This window comes from Orbicella franksi, chromosome 7 (assembly GCF_964199315.1).
Source record: "Orbicella franksi chromosome 7, jaOrbFran1.1, whole genome shotgun sequence".
NCBI lineage: Eukaryota > Metazoa > Cnidaria > Anthozoa > Scleractinia > Merulinidae > Orbicella > Orbicella franksi.
Window position 1 is genome coordinate 29,008,103 of NC_138151.1, and position 18,995 is coordinate 29,027,097.

General features: G+C 38.1%; 2 protein-coding genes across 2 annotated transcripts; one reads left to right on the forward strand and one right to left on the reverse strand.

The window, feature by feature from the left end:
* The first annotated feature begins 27 nt into the window (after positions 1-27).
* Positions 28-10,071, forward strand: LOC145492968 (phosphatidylinositol-glycan-specific phospholipase D-like). Its single transcript, XM_081472344.1, has 11 exons — positions 28-478; positions 1,206-1,429; positions 1,957-2,156; positions 2,742-3,180; positions 3,574-3,848; positions 4,642-5,026; positions 5,874-6,100; positions 6,595-6,867; positions 7,275-7,375; positions 7,806-7,832; positions 8,736-10,071. The coding sequence occupies exons 1-11, from the start codon at positions 131-133 to the stop codon at positions 8,889-8,891; spliced, it is 2,655 nt and encodes an 884-aa protein (XP_081328470.1). The 5' UTR covers positions 28-130; the 3' UTR covers positions 8,892-10,071.
* A 1,874-nt stretch (positions 10,072-11,945) lies between these two features.
* Positions 11,946-17,678, reverse strand: LOC145492972 (homeobox protein PKNOX1-like). The gene is made up of 5 exons (XM_081472348.1): positions 17,498-17,678; positions 16,972-17,368; positions 15,084-15,803; positions 14,712-14,788; positions 11,946-14,175 (listed from the first exon to the last, which is right to left on the reverse strand). The coding sequence occupies exons 2-5, from the start codon at positions 17,353-17,355 to the stop codon at positions 13,455-13,457; spliced, it is 1,902 nt and encodes a 633-aa protein (XP_081328474.1). The 5' UTR covers positions 17,356-17,368; positions 17,498-17,678; the 3' UTR covers positions 11,946-13,454.
* Between the last annotated feature and the right edge of the window lie 1,317 nt (positions 17,679-18,995).

An 18,995-nucleotide genomic window follows, 5' to 3' on the forward strand; every position in this document is an offset into this window, starting at 1 on the left:
AAAAGGCAAAATGGGCGACAGAACCAAGAATTCTCTCGCACAACATGGCCACGGGTGACTGACAACGTGTGAGCTCCGGTACAATTTGTAAGCCATACATGACGTACCTACCTGTTGGAAAGAAACAAACATGTCGACCCGAAGTATGTGCAATCGTTTGTACATAATTTCTTGCCTTTCCTTCCAGTTATGCTTTCTAACTACACGTATTTCCTCTTGTGGAATGAGCACGCACATTGACATCGCCCATCAGGCTATCAATTGGTTCAAGGATGCAAGAAACAAGACTGATTACAGGGATATAATCTTGAGGCATCAAGATGCGTTCATTGGCGGAAATCCCTACCCGGACGCCATGTATTCAAGTCTCTGTTTCGGTGGAAAATTTCATTCGATCGCTGAAGATACACACTGGGCACCTTTCCTAAATGCTACCGTTAGGTACATCAGGAAGAAATACCCAAAACCTTGGGACCAGGTTTGTGAGAATCTAATCAAGCTGAAGCTGAAACTTGATCTATCCCCGTACGTTGCGTGGGTATTTTTTGCAAAAAAAAAAATGATAATAACAATAAATAAATAACAATAATAAAAAAATCATACTTAATTATCGTAGATAATAATTGAAACACTGTACTGTACAAAGATCTGAAGTACAGAGTACTTGACTTTAATATTTATAAACACACTTTAAATTTTGACTGCTTGGGAAAAAAAATCAACACAGCACGATTCGTTTACCAGTTTTTCTTATTCTACCACATATCCACTAGTGTTACCGTGAAACTCTGTAAAGAGACAGAAATGCTTTCTATTTTGTCAGGGAAGCTGACCATATATTTCTGTTTCACCCCCATCAACAACAATTCCCTTCCCCCCCCCCCCTTCCCCTTCGCTGCTAGGAAAAAAATAAGACTTTTTAGTGACATGCAAAATGTCATCATTGTATTGGGTTGGGGAGGGGGAGGTGAAGACAAAGACCATTTGAAGCGTCCCAAAACTTTTACCAGGGTTGTAGATCACAATGGGTCAATTTGGACATTAATTGTAGCGTATGCATGGAAAAGGACCCAAAGTGACTGACAGCAAATTGCTTTTCACTTCCTTCAAAGAAGAAAGAAGTCCCTTCTAAGGGCTTTTTTCTGTGCACCCCTTTAGTTAGTGCAACATATATGTCTTAACAAGCCAGTGAAATGAATTTATAGAACACAGAAAAGTTGGTTGCCTTTACCCTTGGCTTTGTATCGCACCAAGTAGCAGATGTAACATGGCACAGTCTTGGGATTGAGCAGGGTTTCCTGACCACCATGGGAGACGTCAACTTCTTTGGTTCATTTCCTGCTGCTCATAGTGTTGGTGACCCTGGGGGTGACATGGTGGTGTCATTTGAAGGTGATACAAGAAAAATACCCTCAGGCATTAATGAATGGTACGTTAACTGTGTTGTTGTTAGGGATGGATTAAGGTGGCAGTTTCCTGGCCCTTTTCATATTTCATTCTTGGCTTTTTTTGTTGTAACAATTCTCTCAGAATGCTGAAAATTAAGGTTCTTAGAAAACCCAGGGTTTTTTTTTGGAAAGGGGTTGCACACCCACAGTTCCCTGCATGAGTTATATTGATTATTGCCACCACTCCCTGTTTATTACTTAACTGGATCTTCCCCATTAAGATCTCACACCAAGAAAAGAAAACACAGTTTGGCATTTGTTCAATGCAGTGCATACACACTGGATGATGCAGGACAACTGAATTGTGAAAAATGTAATACCTTCAAAGCAACAAAGGACAAAAATACAAGGACAAGAAAGCAGTTTAAAATTTGATAACATATCCCTTAACTAAAAGAGGCTTGCGTCATTCCTCACCTCTATGGGGCTTGCAAAAATTTGACATGTAGCTTACAATATATTCCAAGGTGTATTACTTTTCATGATATATAAAAAAAATTTCCACCAGGTACATTCCATCTGGAGATCTGGAAAATATTTACCTTGACTATTATGGAGAGAAGAAGATCAATAAAGATGAGATTGAACTCTGTTCTGCTCTCATGCTTCTTGGTTGGGTAGGAGAGAAGATTGCTGGAGCAAAGCTGTTTTCTATATATTCAAAGACATCACCATTTTTGATGGAGGATGTGCATTCATATTTTCAGGGTATGGGCTTAAAATGATAAATTTGATCAGTAACTTAGAGAAACATGTTTACAGCTAATTAATGCTAAATGTGTAATTTCTGATATCCATCTTCGGGTTTTACAGGTTTGAAACCACACCCTGCCTAGATTAACATTTAGGTGATAAAAGCTCTGTCAAGACCCCTTTATATTTTCCTTACTTTGTTAAATATATATATTTTTGATACCAGATGATTAGGCACCCTCTCTCTAGCCACTTAATTCAATCAACTGAATCAAGTTACTCAGGAAAAACAAAAACATATTTTCCAGGCAGTGTTTAGCCTGTGAGAGTATCCTTTTTTTTCCGTCTCTTTTTTCACATGCCAAGACGCGCTTGAAACTAGAGCCAAAAAAAAAATAAAATAAAATAATAATAATAAAATAAGTTCTCCCAGGTTAGACAATGGTTGGACCTATATATAACCAATGACCTTTGGAGACTCTTGGCAATGTGACCATATGAAGAAAATCTTTTTACCCAGTTATGTAACTAGTAAATAAATATTTATCTTTCGTGTTCAATATTGTTATTGATATTGAGGTTTAACTGATGATGTTACAGGGGGCGTGGCTGACATGGCAGCCTGGTCCATTCTTCTCTGGCACAAAACTATAGACATGTTGGAACATGGAACAGATGTGTGTGTCATCCCCAAAAGCCCGCTGTTTATTAACTGCAACAAGACTGATCATGCTACTGGTTTGAAAGCAAAACAGTCCAACAGAAAGCTAAAGAACCCTGGCACTGTAATTCTACAAGAAATCCGTAAAAAAATGAATTTATCAGATCTGAACATTAGACAGACTGAGAGAGGAAGTTATTTCTCTTTATCAGAGTCTCTCCGCGCAAAGGTGCTGAAAAAGAGGGAACTTTCAAGGGGTTGCCATGGTTCTGAAAACTGCCATCTTGAAGTAATAGTTAACGAAAACAGTGCAGATCAAGTGGGATTAACAACATCAGCAGAATATTGGTCTTCTGTGCCATATGCAAGATTAGGATGGTGGGTTGATTAATATCTTACTTTCTATGTCTTGGATGGTATGCACACTGTTATAGGCCAATTTTACATGCACTATTTTACAGTACAACTTATATCCCATGTGCTTGTCCAAGACAAACTTACCTTTTATTAAAATTGTTTTCTCTGCCCATACTGTAAGATCCTCACTCAGTCCCTCAATCCTCCTTATGCCCTTGGGTGCATAAAGCCATGACACACAGACTGCCACAACTGCCCATCTTTCACTTTCTTCCTCAGCTCTCCCTAGCCAACTCCACTTACCTGTGTCTCCTCTTCTACTGTCTGTTACCAGGTAGCAATTGTAGTTAATGGAATTAATTCTGAAAGCAGTTTAAATGGAGGTCTTCATAATACAAATCTCACTTATTTCAGGTCTCTGGCGCATGGTAATTTTAATGGCCTTAACCACTCCCTTGTGATTGGTGGGCCGGGTTATGGAACACCAGGGTACAGCCAGCATGGTCGCGTATACCTTGTGACTGGTACAACTAACAGTGGCTTACCTTGTGAGGACTTAAACTTAGATGTTTCTGCTAACATGATTCTCGATGGAATGGTGGAGAATGGTAGATTTGGAACAGCGGTGGCAGTGGTGGATTTAAATGGAGATGGAGTGGATGATCTAGCTGTCTCTGCCCCATCAACAGGTTTGTACCGTGTAGTGTTGAGCGACTTCTTAGGTTCCTTCCTTAAGCACACCCACTTTGGCTAGGCTATATATCCTGTGCCATAAGGATACAGCCTGTTGTACTGTACCTCTGGAAAGTTAATTGCATGTTATTATACCAAATATACCAGTTATATCCAACGGTAGTTTTGTGGCATTTGTAGTGGTATTCTGTCAGTATTGTCAGTTTATTGAACCATTACCATCTGAACTTTGAAACAAGTATATCTCAGCCTCAGTGTTACACCCCAACAGGTGGATTATTTCTATCAATGTTTTTGTAGACTCTCATATAGTTTCTCAAACTCATTTTCTGGTAGACAATCTCCAACTTTTATGATCAGGCAATGCCATTCCCCTAAACTGATTAGAACAGCTGTCAGAAGCCATAGGCCATGCTCCCGGGGGAGACTCCCATATACAAGGGACAAGGAGCTTGTCAGAAATTTTAAAAAGAACCCCTAAGAGGTACCAATGTCCTGTTTTGTGGGCATGGCTTGAAATTTTTTTCCATCCCTGAGGAGGTAGCAATTCTGAAACAACACATTATTTATCTCCTGTTACAGCTCAATACCCTAAAGGGTACTGAAAAAGCTCCCACTGTGGGCCTTTTGAGGCTGAGCACCCTAAGAGATATTAAACCTGCTTTTTTGACCCCTAAAAGGTATGACAAGCACCCCCCCCCCCCCGTTCTTTTTATATGGGAATCCCTCAGGCCATGCTGTCATAGCTTTCAGAATCAGAAAGACTTAAATACAAGTTCTGTTTTGCAGGTGCCAATGATCTTCAGTATACAGGTACAGTGTACCTATTTTATGGGGTGAAAGGAGAAAGACTTGGTACCAAACCAAGCCTCGCAATCCATGGCAATGGGACATATTATAACCTTGGCACATCTCTCCTGGGGGCTGATGTTGATGGCGATGGCTTTAAGGACCTCATAATAGGGTCTCCATATGCCCCAGAAGGAGGTCCTCAGAGGGGCTCTGTTGTGGTGTTTTTAGCCAAAACACAGAGAAAACCCGGGTCGGATATTTCTGTACACGATGCTGACTGGATGGCATCTGGTGAACAAAATTACAGCTGGTTTGGTTACTCAGTGACTGTTGCCAACACAAACGGAAAGATGCTTCTAGTCATTGCTGCACCAACATTCAGGTAAATGAATTTCCAACAGTGATCAACAACTGATTTCTCTTCTTGATCTTAGTACATTGTCAAGCAGAGAGGTAATGAGAATAAAGGCAAGAATCAACTTGAGGAGATTAGTTGATGAACTACAAAATTCTTAGAACTAGTTTGACAAGAATTGTATGGAAATCTCTAAAGAGAAAATAAATTTGGATCTTGGACTGGAAGGGTTATGGTCTTGCCACTAGGTCTGGTATCCAATGCATTGACTAATTATAATTCCACCATGCATCCTCTGAAAATCAGGAAGGGACAGTCAAAATTGTCATTCACACTTACAAAATGATGTGTCTGTTCATTCTTCTAAGAGTATTTTTCTGCCAGCAAGAGATAAATTATCTCTTGAAAATAAAATTTAGATTAAGAGACCTCAAAATGATTTTTAATTACAACTTCCTTACAATCTGTTTCGTGATTGCAAGAAAAACTTGAGGAAATACTGAGCAATGTGAGAATAGGCTATTTCTGAGTTGCCTTTTGCCTTTGTGTCAAAACGAGTCTTTGTTTGAAACCAATCATATGAAAATGAGTTCCACCTGCAGGTTCATTTTCATGAAAATCAAACTCATTTTCATTTGAAAGGTTTTGCATGAAGTCTCGTTTTTGAAAACAAAGACACAACTGGAGGTAACTTGAGAGTGGCCTATTAAATTGTAGATATGATATTTCATACTCAATTTAAATTTTGGCCTCATGATAAATTAAATAATTTGTAAGCTAATTATTTTATGAAACATATCTAAAGCAGGATGTACTTCATTATTGTAAATAGTCAAGTGATTGCTAATACCAGCTTTTTGCTTGATTTGTGAAGGCTTTGTGCCAATAAAGACTGCAGCTACTCCAAGGATGACATACAAAGTGTGGGAAGAATTTACTTGTTTCAGTTCGCCCTGACGGGCACACCCCAGCCCCTTACAACCATAACTGGCCACAAGACATTTATGAAATTGGGTTCCAGCCTTGCTGTGGGGAATCCTTATAATAACAGTTTTGTCAACAAAGACAATGATATGCTAGCAGTTTCTGCCACGACTCTGAGTAAGTTTCCTTTATTAGCATGTTTAGTTGTTCCTGTTAGTGATCAGAGAGTAAAGTATCAATGAGTTGAATGAGTCCATGACTCATGAGTCAAGTCAAAAATTGTTGAAAATTATTTTGCACAAAAGAAAATGATTCTATGTATGAAAAAAAAGACATTTCAATGGATCATGTGACCTCTTACGATTTTAAAATTTATATCCAGCATTGCACAATCTCGCTTTTTTCGAAGTTATGTGAGGAAAAGGAAAACACGTAGCCCTGGGGGCGAGGATCAGGGTCATAGCATATAATGAAGTTTATGAATCCCTTATAACGATGAGCTGAAACATAAGTTTGGAACATTGATGAGGTTCTTCTACTCATTATTTATGTCTGGTCTCAGCCATCTGTCCACTTACATGAAAATTTTTGCATTTACTGTGCAAAAATTAAAATGTTAAAAAACACATATCAATTTTAGTAATCATAATGTTAATTTTTTTCTTTTTCAGGTCTTGAGGGCTACCTGGATTACTTGAAAGATATGCCAGTCCAGTTCGACCAATCTGGAGCCATCTACATGATAAACCTGACAACTGTTCTTCAACATGGAAATGACATGTCCATTGAAGACATAAGTTATGCCGCCATGTTTGAAGGTGACCGTAGTTTTGCCAGATTTGGTTGGAGTTTGGCTTTAACAGATGTGAACCAGGATGGTGTCGAAGATTTGCTCTTCTCTGCACCATTTAGAACTGAAGACATCACTGAGGAGTTAAGGGGAGGTTTGTATTTAAGAATCTCATTCTAGGGGTAGGGCAGTGTCTGTCCTAGGATTTTCATAATTTTTAGTCCATCATCATCAATTCTTGTCACACCATGAGGTGCATAAGGTCCTCATCTTAGTCCAGCCAAACGTTTTTTAAGTTCTTGTTCCTGATGAACTAACAATATAATATTGTTACTGAATTAGATAGATGTGCAATGCACGCAGAAACTTATGATTTTGTTTTGGTGTCTACATGTACTTCCTTTCGGCATGTAATGCTAGGTATCTGTACATTGTTATGTGCCCTTTTGTTTCAACTCTGACTTATAAGTAACAGTGAAACTTGGCAGAAATATTCATGTTTCACTGTTAATAAAAGTAAAGTTTACAAAATTATTATATTTTTCTTACTTTGTTTCTTAGCTGAGGAAGGTGAGTTGTACGTGTTCTATGGGGGAAGTTCCTTTCCATCTGGAAATGCCACAAGAGGATGTCAGAAAATTGATCCATGTCCTGGAGAAAAGGTAATTAAAAAAAGTAAATTTAAAGAAATAATAGACGACTAATTAGATTATGAGCTCGAGATTTCTATTGCGTGATCATTATAGTTGATGAGGGCGCAGCCCAAGTCAACTATCGTGCATAGAAATTGAGAGTGAATAATCAGTAATATTACTGTTTTAGTATAAATCTACTTGTCGTTCAAAACTTTATCTAAATCCTCTTCACAGGCACTTCGAAAATGCAAAGAATAGGCCATTATTTTGATAACAACCACACACTCAGTCAGGCTACTCACTATCTACAACAGAATAGATAGTGAGTGGCGTGGCCAATGAGCAAATGACATTTGTGATACAATGCTAGTAGATTTATATTTGTCTAATACTTGGTAATGACACGTACAAATAAGAATCTACAATAATATTTTGAGTTAAATATTTCTTCTCACAGGCATCTTTCACGGTAAAAAGCCCTGAGGTAGGTTTTGCATTTTTGTTCTTCTCCTATTAATGTAAACATGATCAACCATTATGCCCAATGTTAATGTCACATACTGTAAACTTCAGAAAATAAACTTCGCTTAGTGTCAGATTTAAGTCAGAGGCCTTCTGCTAACTAATGAGTTCCACAGGGATAATTTTACTAGTAGATAGATACATGTATAGGCAAATCTTTGCTGACGTCATTGTTTACATTTAATTTCCTCATTAACATTTGACTTTGTGCATAAAAGGCATCATGCTAGACACAATTTTACTAGAAAAACTTAAAGAGCTCGTGAAACTTAGTAAGTGGTAAAATTTTTGGCTCTCAGGTGTAACATTCCTTGGGACAGTTAATTCTGCTGTGCCCTTTCAATATTCAGTATTAATCTATTTGTAGCTCGATCAGAAACTGTATCGCTTATGGTAATGAGGCAAATATTGTAAACAAAGATTCTCCTATAGCCTTTATTTTAAAACAATAAGAATTGAAGTTGAGAAGCTTGTGGGGTCATTTGCACAAAAACTATTAAACTATAACTAGAAAAATTTACAAATTGTAAAAATCTAAAATCAAAATTAAACAAACTCTTTAAATCTAAAACTACACGTGGATGGATGTGGGGTGGGGTTGGGGGATTATATTGTGCTTCATCATCTGCTGTGACTGAGAAGATCAAAAAACTCATGAGTTAAAAGAGTTGTTAAAAAATCAATAACTTAACTGCTTAGTCTCTGTAACAGTTCGAATGCAGGAGAGGTCCCACTTGGGTGCATGGGTAGGGGTGCTGCTCTTTGTCATCCACTGTGATTGATTAGATAAGAAGCTTACTACCATAGTTTAAAGAGTTGTTAAAAGTCAACTAACTGATAAATGTTTGTAACATTTTATACGCAGGAGAGGTCCCGCTTGGGAGCAGTATTTCTCAATGTGCCATCAAGGGGTTCGTCAGCTGTAAACTTGGTTGTTTCATCTCCTCGTAGTTCTTACAAAGCTTTCCACTCTGGTTCTGTTCACGTGCTACAGATACCCACACAACTGACATCTGCCTAATCTCGAAAGTTATAGAAACTTTTATTAAAAATAATAATAGTTTATTAATAACAATACAATCAAACCAGTCTCCTTACAGAGCCATAAATTTACAGTTACCTCTGTATTACAGACAGTCAGCAAAAACAGAATTCATATTGTAATACTACCCTCCATAATATGTCTACCTCCATAATAAGGACACTCACATCTGCCCTTTGGTGTCTCTATTAAAGAGGTTTGACCGTAGCATTTTTTTATGGCACCAATTTACTAGTTACCCATAACATTTTTATTACAATATTCAAAGATAATAACAAGCAATAGAAAACAAACCATTATTGATTTATGGCTCCTCTGATAGCTAAATATATTTTTCTCCAGGTCAAAGAGAAAGGATACTGCTACTTAGAGAAACTGCATATTAATATATTTGTTGTTTACTTACCAAGTATGCAGTATTTATTCATTATTATATGGCTTGTGTTAGGAACTGGTATAACACATGTTCCGATTGGCTAATTCTAGGGCATTATTCTCCTGCAATGCCAACAGGCTGATTAGGGGCCTGCAAAAACAAAGCAAAAAGCCAGATAATAAACAACTTATTAGTTACCTCGCACATTCAGTCTTTATGGGAAAATCTCAAACCTCTAGTTGCCATATCTATCTTGGTATCCCTCGGTCAATACCGCAAAGGCTCAGTTTGAGATTTTCCTGTAAAGACCTCACTCTTGGTAAATAAGTAGTTAATATTTAGCATACATGTACTGTAGTTAATCCTGAAAGTAAAGGGTGATGCAGCATAAATTTCTGAATATTAAATATATCTTGGTTTTAGATGTATTGTTTTCCCAAAACTTGTGATCTGAGAAGCTTGTTAAAGCAAAACCAATGACCCTTTGTACATTCAGGATTCCATGGTACATGTAGTCCATTTAGCTGTCCAAAAATGCATCATTTGTATGAGTCAAGTACATGTACTGTAACATACCATAAGAAACTTCAAACCAAATTTTTTAAGCTGACCCCATCCAATGCATTGTTGGCAAAACAATTTTTTAAATGTGCAAACTACACTGTCTTATTTTTTATAAAATTTTCTACAAAATATTATTATTAGAATTTGTATCATTACTTTTGTATTAATTACATTATAATTACATAATTATTAATGAGTGATTTCTTTGAAATCGATTTTGCAATAAAAACTAACAACAAAAAGTCATGACGTTTTGACCTCTACGAGGTCATTTTCAAGTGCAAATAAAAATATATAAAATTAGTATAAATACGTTTCTTACAATAAAAATACTTAAAAATGTCACGAACTGTAGAATTATGCAATAAAATAATTATGTAAGATAAGTGATAAGAGTATTTGCAAAGTTAAAAAGGGAACCTAAAACAATGAGACAATAAAGCAATACTTCTAAGCTCAAAGAACTGATCTAAACATTCAAATAATTTAGCATGAATTGAATTGCATTGTTTGTTCAGTGTTGGTTTTAGTTAAATAGATAATATTTTATCATTAAAATTGAAAAAATGTATATTTTCAAGTTGTTCTTCAAATGAGGCAACAAATCAGCAAATTATACAACTGTTTTCTTCTTGGTGAAATAAACATGTGTTGCTTCCTTACTGCACCAATAACATAATTTTATGCATCACCTACATTATTTTTTGCAAGGTGCTGATGTATCACTTCTAGTTTCCCAGCAAAATATCTAGTGTCCTAATGCCTGCAAGATAGCCAAAACAGCATTTAAATTATTTACAATATTATTAGTACCCATTCCAGTTCCCCTCCTAATTTTAACCCCTGTCGCATCAACTTACAAATGCATGAAGAGGACAATACCTCATTGTGGATAAAAGCATAACTCTCATGCCATATTTGTGTGCCTGTAGTGTTGGCTTGGATCAAGGTCTTTGTTCTTGTACCCAGATTTCCCAGTGTTGACAAGAGTGGAATCTGGGTAAAACATTGTTTATGTTAATGCAAGTGGTTTAACTATACCAAAACTATGCTCTACCAAAGCATCTCAGATCTGATATCAGCCATCTCCTGGACTCGCCCAGCCCTGAAGACATGTAGGGTTCAGTAGCAGTCATCCCTATCTATTTGCAAGACAAACCAGTGTTGTAAGCAAAAGAAGCATTAATCACCATCCCTGCTGGATACATGGGTGTTGGTGAATCAGGGTGAGATCACTTGTAACTGCCTAACACAGAGGAAAAGAGATATCAGATAATCAACAACAAACCATTTTCTTTCGAAGAAATTTGCCAAAACTAATTTGTGAGCTAAGTAAAGTATCTACTAAGTTACCGGTTTGCTGTGCTTTTGAACTGTTCAAGCTCTGTGCAAACTTATCATTTTTACAGACCCTAACCAAAAAAGAACACCTGAAAAAACTATTGGTGACCTCTCATGTCTGGTTGATTACTGGTCACGGATGGCTTCTTTGAAATGAGGTAAAGGTTGACAATGCTTACCTCCACCCACCATTTGGTCAGCCTACCCTCCACAGTTTGCCGATACCTTAGGCTCAATTTCTGCCGCTCACTCGAGTCCGGTCTGTGTTCTTCCTTGAGATCGCGGCAGAGTTTGGGGGTGGGGGAGAATGCAGGTTCCTTTCCCAAACAGCGGCTGGTGATTCAGCCAACTGATACCTTTTTGATTAATATGCTTGTGGGTGGAGAGGGGCATTGTGAGATTTAAGTGTTTGGCCCAACAACACATCACAATCTGGGGTGGATCTAGGGGGGTTTGGGTCAAACCCCCTAAATTAAAAAAAAGTACGAGACATTATAACACGCTAACATAGGTATCAGAATGCCAGAAATCCCATTTCTGAGGACCCCCATAGGGGACTGCCTATCCTAAACCCCCCTCTCTACAGGGACAGGTCCAGGATTTTTCTTAGGAGGGGTGCACTACTAAGGAATGGCATACCTGAATTTGTTTTTTTTTTTTGGGGGGGGGGGGCAGAATACCAGTTGTATATTAAAAAGCCGCATGTCATCTCAGGGGGGACAGGGTGCACACCCCCTGCACCCTCCCCCTAGATCTGCCCCTTCTCTAAAATCGTGTATCCGCCCCAGACAATGGCCAGTACTCAAAAGCCCAGCTGCTCAATCCACAGTCCAATGTACTATCACTGGAGTCACCATGCTTTTCACACACTTCAGCCATGTCAAAGCCTTGTTTTAATCACACAATCTGTACTACTTTAATCAATATTCAGTGTTGTCTTATGTTCGGTTCCACTTTTACTTCAATCTAAGTTGAATTTTCACTCAACTAAAAATATACACGAATGCTCAAAGAATATCTGACAAACAAGCCTTAAAATATTCACTTGTTAATAATTTAACTGCAATATACAGCTCACTCCTTAAAATAATGTACAATATAAAATTATACTTGTTTAAGCTATTTTTTTTTATAAAAACTCTTATTTTTCACTTTATTATACAGTTAACAATCATGAATCGCTGAACACATAATTCTACCAAAAATACCCCACAGCTACAGGACTTTGTTTAGAAGCCAGCACCTTCTTAAGGGTTGAAAACCACAAAAAGAATTTTAGTTGTACAATGAAATGGCTAGCTTCCTTGTACTTATCTTTCACAAGGAAACAACACAACCACTATTGAACTGTAACACGTCAAAAACACACCATATGGGCAAGAAAAGACATCACCTCAAGACCTTTTACCAAACAAACTGTATTAGAGACTTGCATGTTTAGATCCTTTTCTTTACTACACTTAATTTTCACTTTGATGCATGTATTGTACCTTAAGTTAATTCAGAATAGAAAAATAAAATAGTATTCCAATTTCAATATGTTCAAATTAACACGATGCAGTCAGGCTTAGGGGACTTAAAGTGAACAAAACAGTGACGTTGAGAAATGAATATATAATTTCTTTTGTTTTAGCCTTCTAAACCTCACTGCACAATGTTAGAATTAAAACATATTGAAATTAGCCCATCAGGAAGAACTTGAAGCAAATCGGGATAATGCTGAAGTTCGACTGGCACACTGTATCTTACAGGATACAAGAACTAAGAAAGCTCTGAATTTGCCTTGAAGAAACTCGTTAATCAAGACTAGGGCATGTTGTAAGTTTAACTTATGGTTGTTGGCAATTTCGTTAACACTCCTTAAAAGTTAATAAAGGAAACTGAGTTTGAAAAGTTTGCACCTCAAATGAGTAACTGGTAAGTCAAATTTCCTATTTTCTGGAAAAGCAAGATAAATATTACACGTACACCAGTCAAGCCTGAGAAGACAGATGTACAATTTTCATAAGAGAGCCATCTGAGATTCAACTGAAAATCCATGCATTGGCAGTGGTTGTTCATAAACTGGAAAAACTATTAAATCAAAGCCAGAAGAGAGAACTGAAATACTGGGAATGTTTCAGTTTGAATCTCTGTCTCTCTCTATGAAATGACCAGAGGCATACTTCTCTAGCTAGTTACAGTAACAAGAACTTGAGAGTAGAAGGTACAAGATTTGATTTAAAAAACCACAAAGATGCGAAGACAACATATTCTGGAGGTCAGTTCACTAAACCTCTGGAAACTGCTGTTGACTCTAATGGTATTGTGTTTACTCCCACCAGACTGTCTTGAACACCAGCAATACTAACACTTGAGGGCGGCAAGTGATGCGGAGAACTTACAAGGGTACTCTCTCCACTCCCCATAGAACCATTTTGAACCATGGTTGGTAACGGCGAATTCTGCATTGATGGGCTTCCCTGCTGAATGTTACTGTACATGGGAGATAAATTGCTGACGGAAACAGTTTCAACTTGCGACGAAACACTTGATGCAATCATTGAGGGATGTGTTGTTACAGCTGACGAACTCTCTGATGCTGACACGGTACTGATATGGCTTGCTGATGGAGGTAATGTTACAACCACCATTGTGGTTGGTGTGCCTGGTTGTTGTTGCAAAGTGACAGTTCCCGGGATAACTGTGGTCCCTTGCACATTAGGTATTGTTATAGTAGTTGGTAATGCCACTCCTGGCGGCACAGTGACTGTCGCACCATGAGGTACTGCCTGCATTTGGACGGCTCCCTGCATCATGGCCGCCTGGACAGTCACTGGTGCTGGTGCTATTGGAATGGTGTTGAACTGACTGGGAACAAGATTGTCAGGCCAAAATCTCTGCGCTGGTCTACTTTGGATTTTTGACTTTTTAGCTTTCGGTCCTTCAGGATTGCTGGCATCCAACATGGGTTGTAAAATACGACGTCTTGCATTGATAAACCTAGACACATATCACCACAAGTCAGTCACACTGAGATAACATATCTTTAAACTAAATTAACTTTTGATTCATGCCTTAGCAAGTATCTTCAACTTACAATATACATGGGAAGTTTGGAGAGCAGAGAAGAAGCATAAGGTTTTTCTCATAACATGAACATGCATATGCATCATTCAATTATGAAGCATGCTTATGTATTTATACTGACTCTGATAGTGCCGCTTTGCCAGATGTTATAAAATGACCTTTCATATGCACAAAATAAAAAAGTGTAGATGAATAGATGAACTGATGAATTGAGAATAGGCAACAGAAACAACAGAAATTCTTGAGAAATTGACAAAAATCAAACTTGCTGTAGCAGTGACATGCTTACCAAAATATTTGGATTTAAAAAGTAGCTGAAATAAACATGCACAGGCATTAGTTTTGTAAGGAAACTGACGTTTATTGAACATTCATTTATCTCTTGCCAGTGCTACACAGTATACTTTGACCCCTTTCAACATTTAAAAGGATTATAATACACAGCTTACCAATTGTTGACTTGGAGTATCGTCAAGTTTGTCTGTGCAGCGATGGTTCTCTTCTCATCCTCGGTCGGGTAAGGGTGCTAGTTAAGAACAGAACAAAATAAATCCGTTTTCTTAAGTGAATAAGACAATAGATCACAGTCAAGGAGTACATGGTTTTCAAGTCACAAAATTTCAACATGAGAATTGTTACTAATAATTAGTAAAAATTCATGCCACATGTGTTGTGAGGTTCCATCTAGAGATGTCTAAATCATGGAGTGTCCATATCACTGTGTCCACAACAAGAGGTTAATTAACTATTCTAGAGGTGTCCATAAGGAGAGATTAGACTGTCGTGAGGTTCAGAAAGACAACATTATTGCAACAACTCACCACAAGATGCTGAAAAAGCCATGTCTTCATGATATTTGTTGCCTGCTTTGGTAAAACCCCTCTTCTTGTTCGCTTCTTGTCAGTTACTTCTGTTGGAGAATCCAATGCAGGGAGCGGAACACTAGACGGAACAGTGATTTCAGTTGGAGATTCATCTCCCGAGGAGTGTGTCTGTGGTCTGGGTGGTGTCACAGTCTCGATCGCTGGTGTACTCACATATGTCACACTTGCCGGCACTGTAGAGTATGTCATGGTTGCCGGTACTGTGCTGCTGGTATAAGTCACACTAGTTGCCACAGCTGGTTGTTGGGGTACCTGTGCTATGACAATCTGCTGCCCAGGTGCTACTCCCTGGGGAACGTATGTCACTGTTGCAACCTGCTGTTGTATTGGAGAGGCAATGACACTCGCACTTGGAGTTGCATTTGCCACAGTACATGGTGTCACAGCTGGTGCAGCATAGTAAGTAATTTGTTGCTGTGGAATGAAAGTCGGCTGTTGTGCCTGGATTGGTGTTGTTGGTTGCTGTTGTTGTACATTTGAGTTTATTACATTTACTGCAGGAGAGTAAGCTGTCTGAAGAGGGCTACGTAGTAAGTTTTCACTCTGCATTTTCCCTTTGAGACAAGCTATGTACCGCTGGCAAAAATCTTTGCATAGTTCATTGACTTTTTCAAGTTCAAGGAGGTGAATTCTGAGGACTTGAATAGCTTTCACCATCTGTTGATAAAAAGATAATGGTAAAAAATGAATTCTGCTGAAAACACTCAATAAAATTGTTTGTCTCTATAGAAAAAAATAATAAAAATTTCATTGCCAATCACTCTCCCTTTCAAATGGTAATTTAAATTTTAACAAAATAAAGTCAATGGGTCTTTGAAAGCCATGAATTATACACAAATATATCAACCTTACAGTAATGTACGTCAAAGAGCAGGTGCTAGACAATAATATTGACAAGTTTGCTGCAATATTATAACAGCAAATTCACATTAACGAAAGTAACTTAGACCTCGTTCAATATATACATTTGCATATGCAAATCACATTTTTATTGAATTTGCTACTCTTTGTGAAATAAATGTTAGACCAGAATTTCACTATATAAACTTAATACAGTTTGCTTTTTGGGATAGAGATAATACATTTTAAAAAAATCTACCAGCGGTTAAGGAACCACAAAAATCAATTTCGCCACAAGTGAATTTTTACCAAGTGAAAATCACAAAAATACTCAGCTACAGAAAGCATTTTCATCCAAATAAAATCGTAAAAAAATGGCTCAAACCTACACTTACAAAGGAGGCCTCTAACATCCATAATTAGACTAAAGTTAGCCATTATAAGGAAGATAACCTAATATTTAAGGTGGTGTGCGAAAAACTACATTTCCAAAATAAGATCAAATTCATCAATTTGGCGACGAGAATTCGACTTCAGGCGCCATTTTAAGCTCAACTTAAGCTGGATTAAAACTTATCCCAGCCATCGCCAAAGCAGAAAACATTATCCGTGGTACCTGCACAAGAACACAGGAGAAGTGCGTGTTTTCAATAAAATAAGTATTCCACCCGCGGTTCTCTAGACATAAAAACATGGCGGGCAGTGAAAACAATCGAGAAAAAGATCGGCTTGGAGCTCAGAGACAACACCAAGCTTTGACCAGCAAAGCAAAAACAACGAATTCGTTGATTACAAAATTTGTATCGATTTACGACTGAACGTTTTAATCCGTCAAAATATCTCTTTCTACTTTTGATAGTGTTTGTCACGAGTGACCTAAAAGTTTTAGGGGGTTTAGCATGTTTTGAATTTGTCCACCCACGTCAAGGAATAACTCATGATTCTAAAGACTCGAACAAGACGAACTAAAAAATATTCTTCTCACCAAGTTGTCAAGGTCTCGATCGTCGGTGTAAAAGGGTTTTCCTTCCCTGTTCATCTGTAAAATACCATTCTTGATCTCGTTGTCAAAAGCGTTAGCGGGAGAGCAATCGCATGTCTGTGTAGATTGCTCGCACTTTTCGAACAGCTTAGCAAGAAGAGGCAACAAGGGATGTCGATAAATGGCTTGCTTTTCTGCCTCCATGTTTGTGATCTGTTGCATATCGACCGCTTGTACGGCTAACTGGGATTCTTCATAAGATGGAGGTGGCATCTTTTCAGGTTGTGTCTGTTGTAAAGATATGGTTCCGTAATGAGTTGAACCAGCAATGTTTTGTTGGGCTTGAAGCATGTGACTTGGAGCCACTCGATTCGCAAGCCCTTCCATTCGATGGCTGCCTCTACGAAAAGAGAAAACACAAAGTTATATGCGGAAGGCATGTTGAGCGTTCGTTCCCGGCAGGAAGACCAAATGAAATGATAATCGTTCCAGTGTTAATGTGTTTGTATGGGAGGTTGAAAGGACTTACAATTGGTCACTATTAAAAAGAAATGCACGAGGCGATGGAACAGCGACGGTGTCACTCACTCATCAACGTCAAAAACTCTTTTTGGCGCGGCCTTGCCTTGCCTGATTGACAGCGCCAACCGACAAATTTTTACATAATTAGTATTGTCTTCATGCTAATATATACCCGTCGCTCACGGGGGAATAATTCTGAGTGAATAATTAATGATTCTTTTCATGCTCCGATCAGTTTTCGTGTCTTTGAGGCTAATCAGCTGCAAAAACAACATCGTTGTTTATCGTCAAATTTATTGCCGCAGGCGCGCTTCGCAGCAAAACTTAAGCAGACAGTAAATTTTTATTTCCTCTCTTGTTTTGTTTCTTTTCACTCTCACACTCAAGTCAAAAATCATGTTTCTTTTGAAACCCTGCGAGCGGTTTTGCTAATTGTGGGAGGTTCTTGCCAAGTGTTTTGACAACAAAAGGTCCGAGAACGGGTGGCTTCACAGATATGCGGCCAGTATATTGTGGGCGTGATGTATCGGCATTCAAAAACATTTCTACAGGTCAGTATGTCTATCACCACCCCTCACCAAACTACGTACCTACCCCTCCCCTACTAGTCCTGTTCTGACACCTGCTCCTCCTGGCTCAAAACTGAGAGATGAAAAAATCAAGTGAAATAAATACTATTGATTTCCTATTTCTTTCTGGCGAGAAACAAAAATTTCAGAGAGGCACCAGAACCCCGAAAAGAAAAAAGAAAAGAAAAAACAGCTAACTTGTTTTCATACTTCACTACTAAACTTCGAGTTTAAATAATTGAACAAAATCACCTAGTTATATGCCTGCCCACAACATTGACATGACCATTGTATTAGACCTTGATAATTTCGTAATTTGCAGCCATCAATAATAAGGTGCAAGTATGTCCTAGCACATGATTTACGCCTTATGTTTCATGAATAACTATTTTCGTCCCGGATTTTCATCCTTCTGCGAAACGTTTTACAAGATGAAAGGGAATCCTGTGACTGCCAGCGAAACTGCCATACTCCACCCTGGAGAGTTTGACAACCAGTCAATTCCATCTCTTCGGGACGTGCGTGTTTCGCCATGGACAATAACATTGACGCCATTTTCGCCACGGATAATAAACATGACACAAATTGTCAGTTTTGGAAAAGCTATGATTGACATGCTCTCTCGAAAATTGTTTGGAATGAAATCATTTGTCAAAGTTTTTTAGATAATGAAAGAGTGACAGCCGACTGATATACTCAATACAAAGTATGTCTGGAGTAAACAATTAATCACTCTTTGGAGTTTGGTGAAAACCAGTGGAGCGAGACTGGGCAGAGACGCGAAAAATAACGAAAAGCGTAACGGGCTTTGCCGAGACCTAACCAATACCGCTACTTCAGTGGGCTATACCATACCCGTAAGACTGAAATGGAGTGGAATTGAGAAATTATTCAGTTCTTTTCAAGCTTACGAGAATAACAACGGTATTACTATCC

Bases quoted from the DNA above. Each gene is read 5' to 3' on its own strand.
- LOC145492968 (XM_081472344.1), top strand. From the start codon at position 131: ATGTCGACCCGAAGTATGTGCAATCGTTTGTACATAATTTCTTGCCTT. The intron at 1,430-1,956 runs GTACGTTAACTG...AATTTCCACCAG, and splicing joins CCCTCAGGCATTAATGAATG to GTACATTCCATCTGGAGATC. The intron at 6,868-7,274 runs GTTTGTATTTAA...TTTGTTTCTTAG, and splicing joins CACTGAGGAGTTAAGGGGAG to CTGAGGAAGGTGAGTTGTAC.
- LOC145492972 (XM_081472348.1), bottom strand. From the start codon at position 17,355: ATGGAAGGGCTTGCGAATCGAGTGGCTCCAAGTCACATGCTTCAAGCC. The intron at 15,804-16,971 runs GTGAGAAGAATA...TTTTATCAACAG, and splicing joins ATCGAGACCTTGACAACTTG to ATGGTGAAAGCTATTCAAGT. The intron at 14,789-15,083 runs GTGAGTTGTTGC...GTTCTTAACTAG, and splicing joins GGCTTTTTCAGCATCTTGTG to CACCCTTACCCGACCGAGGA.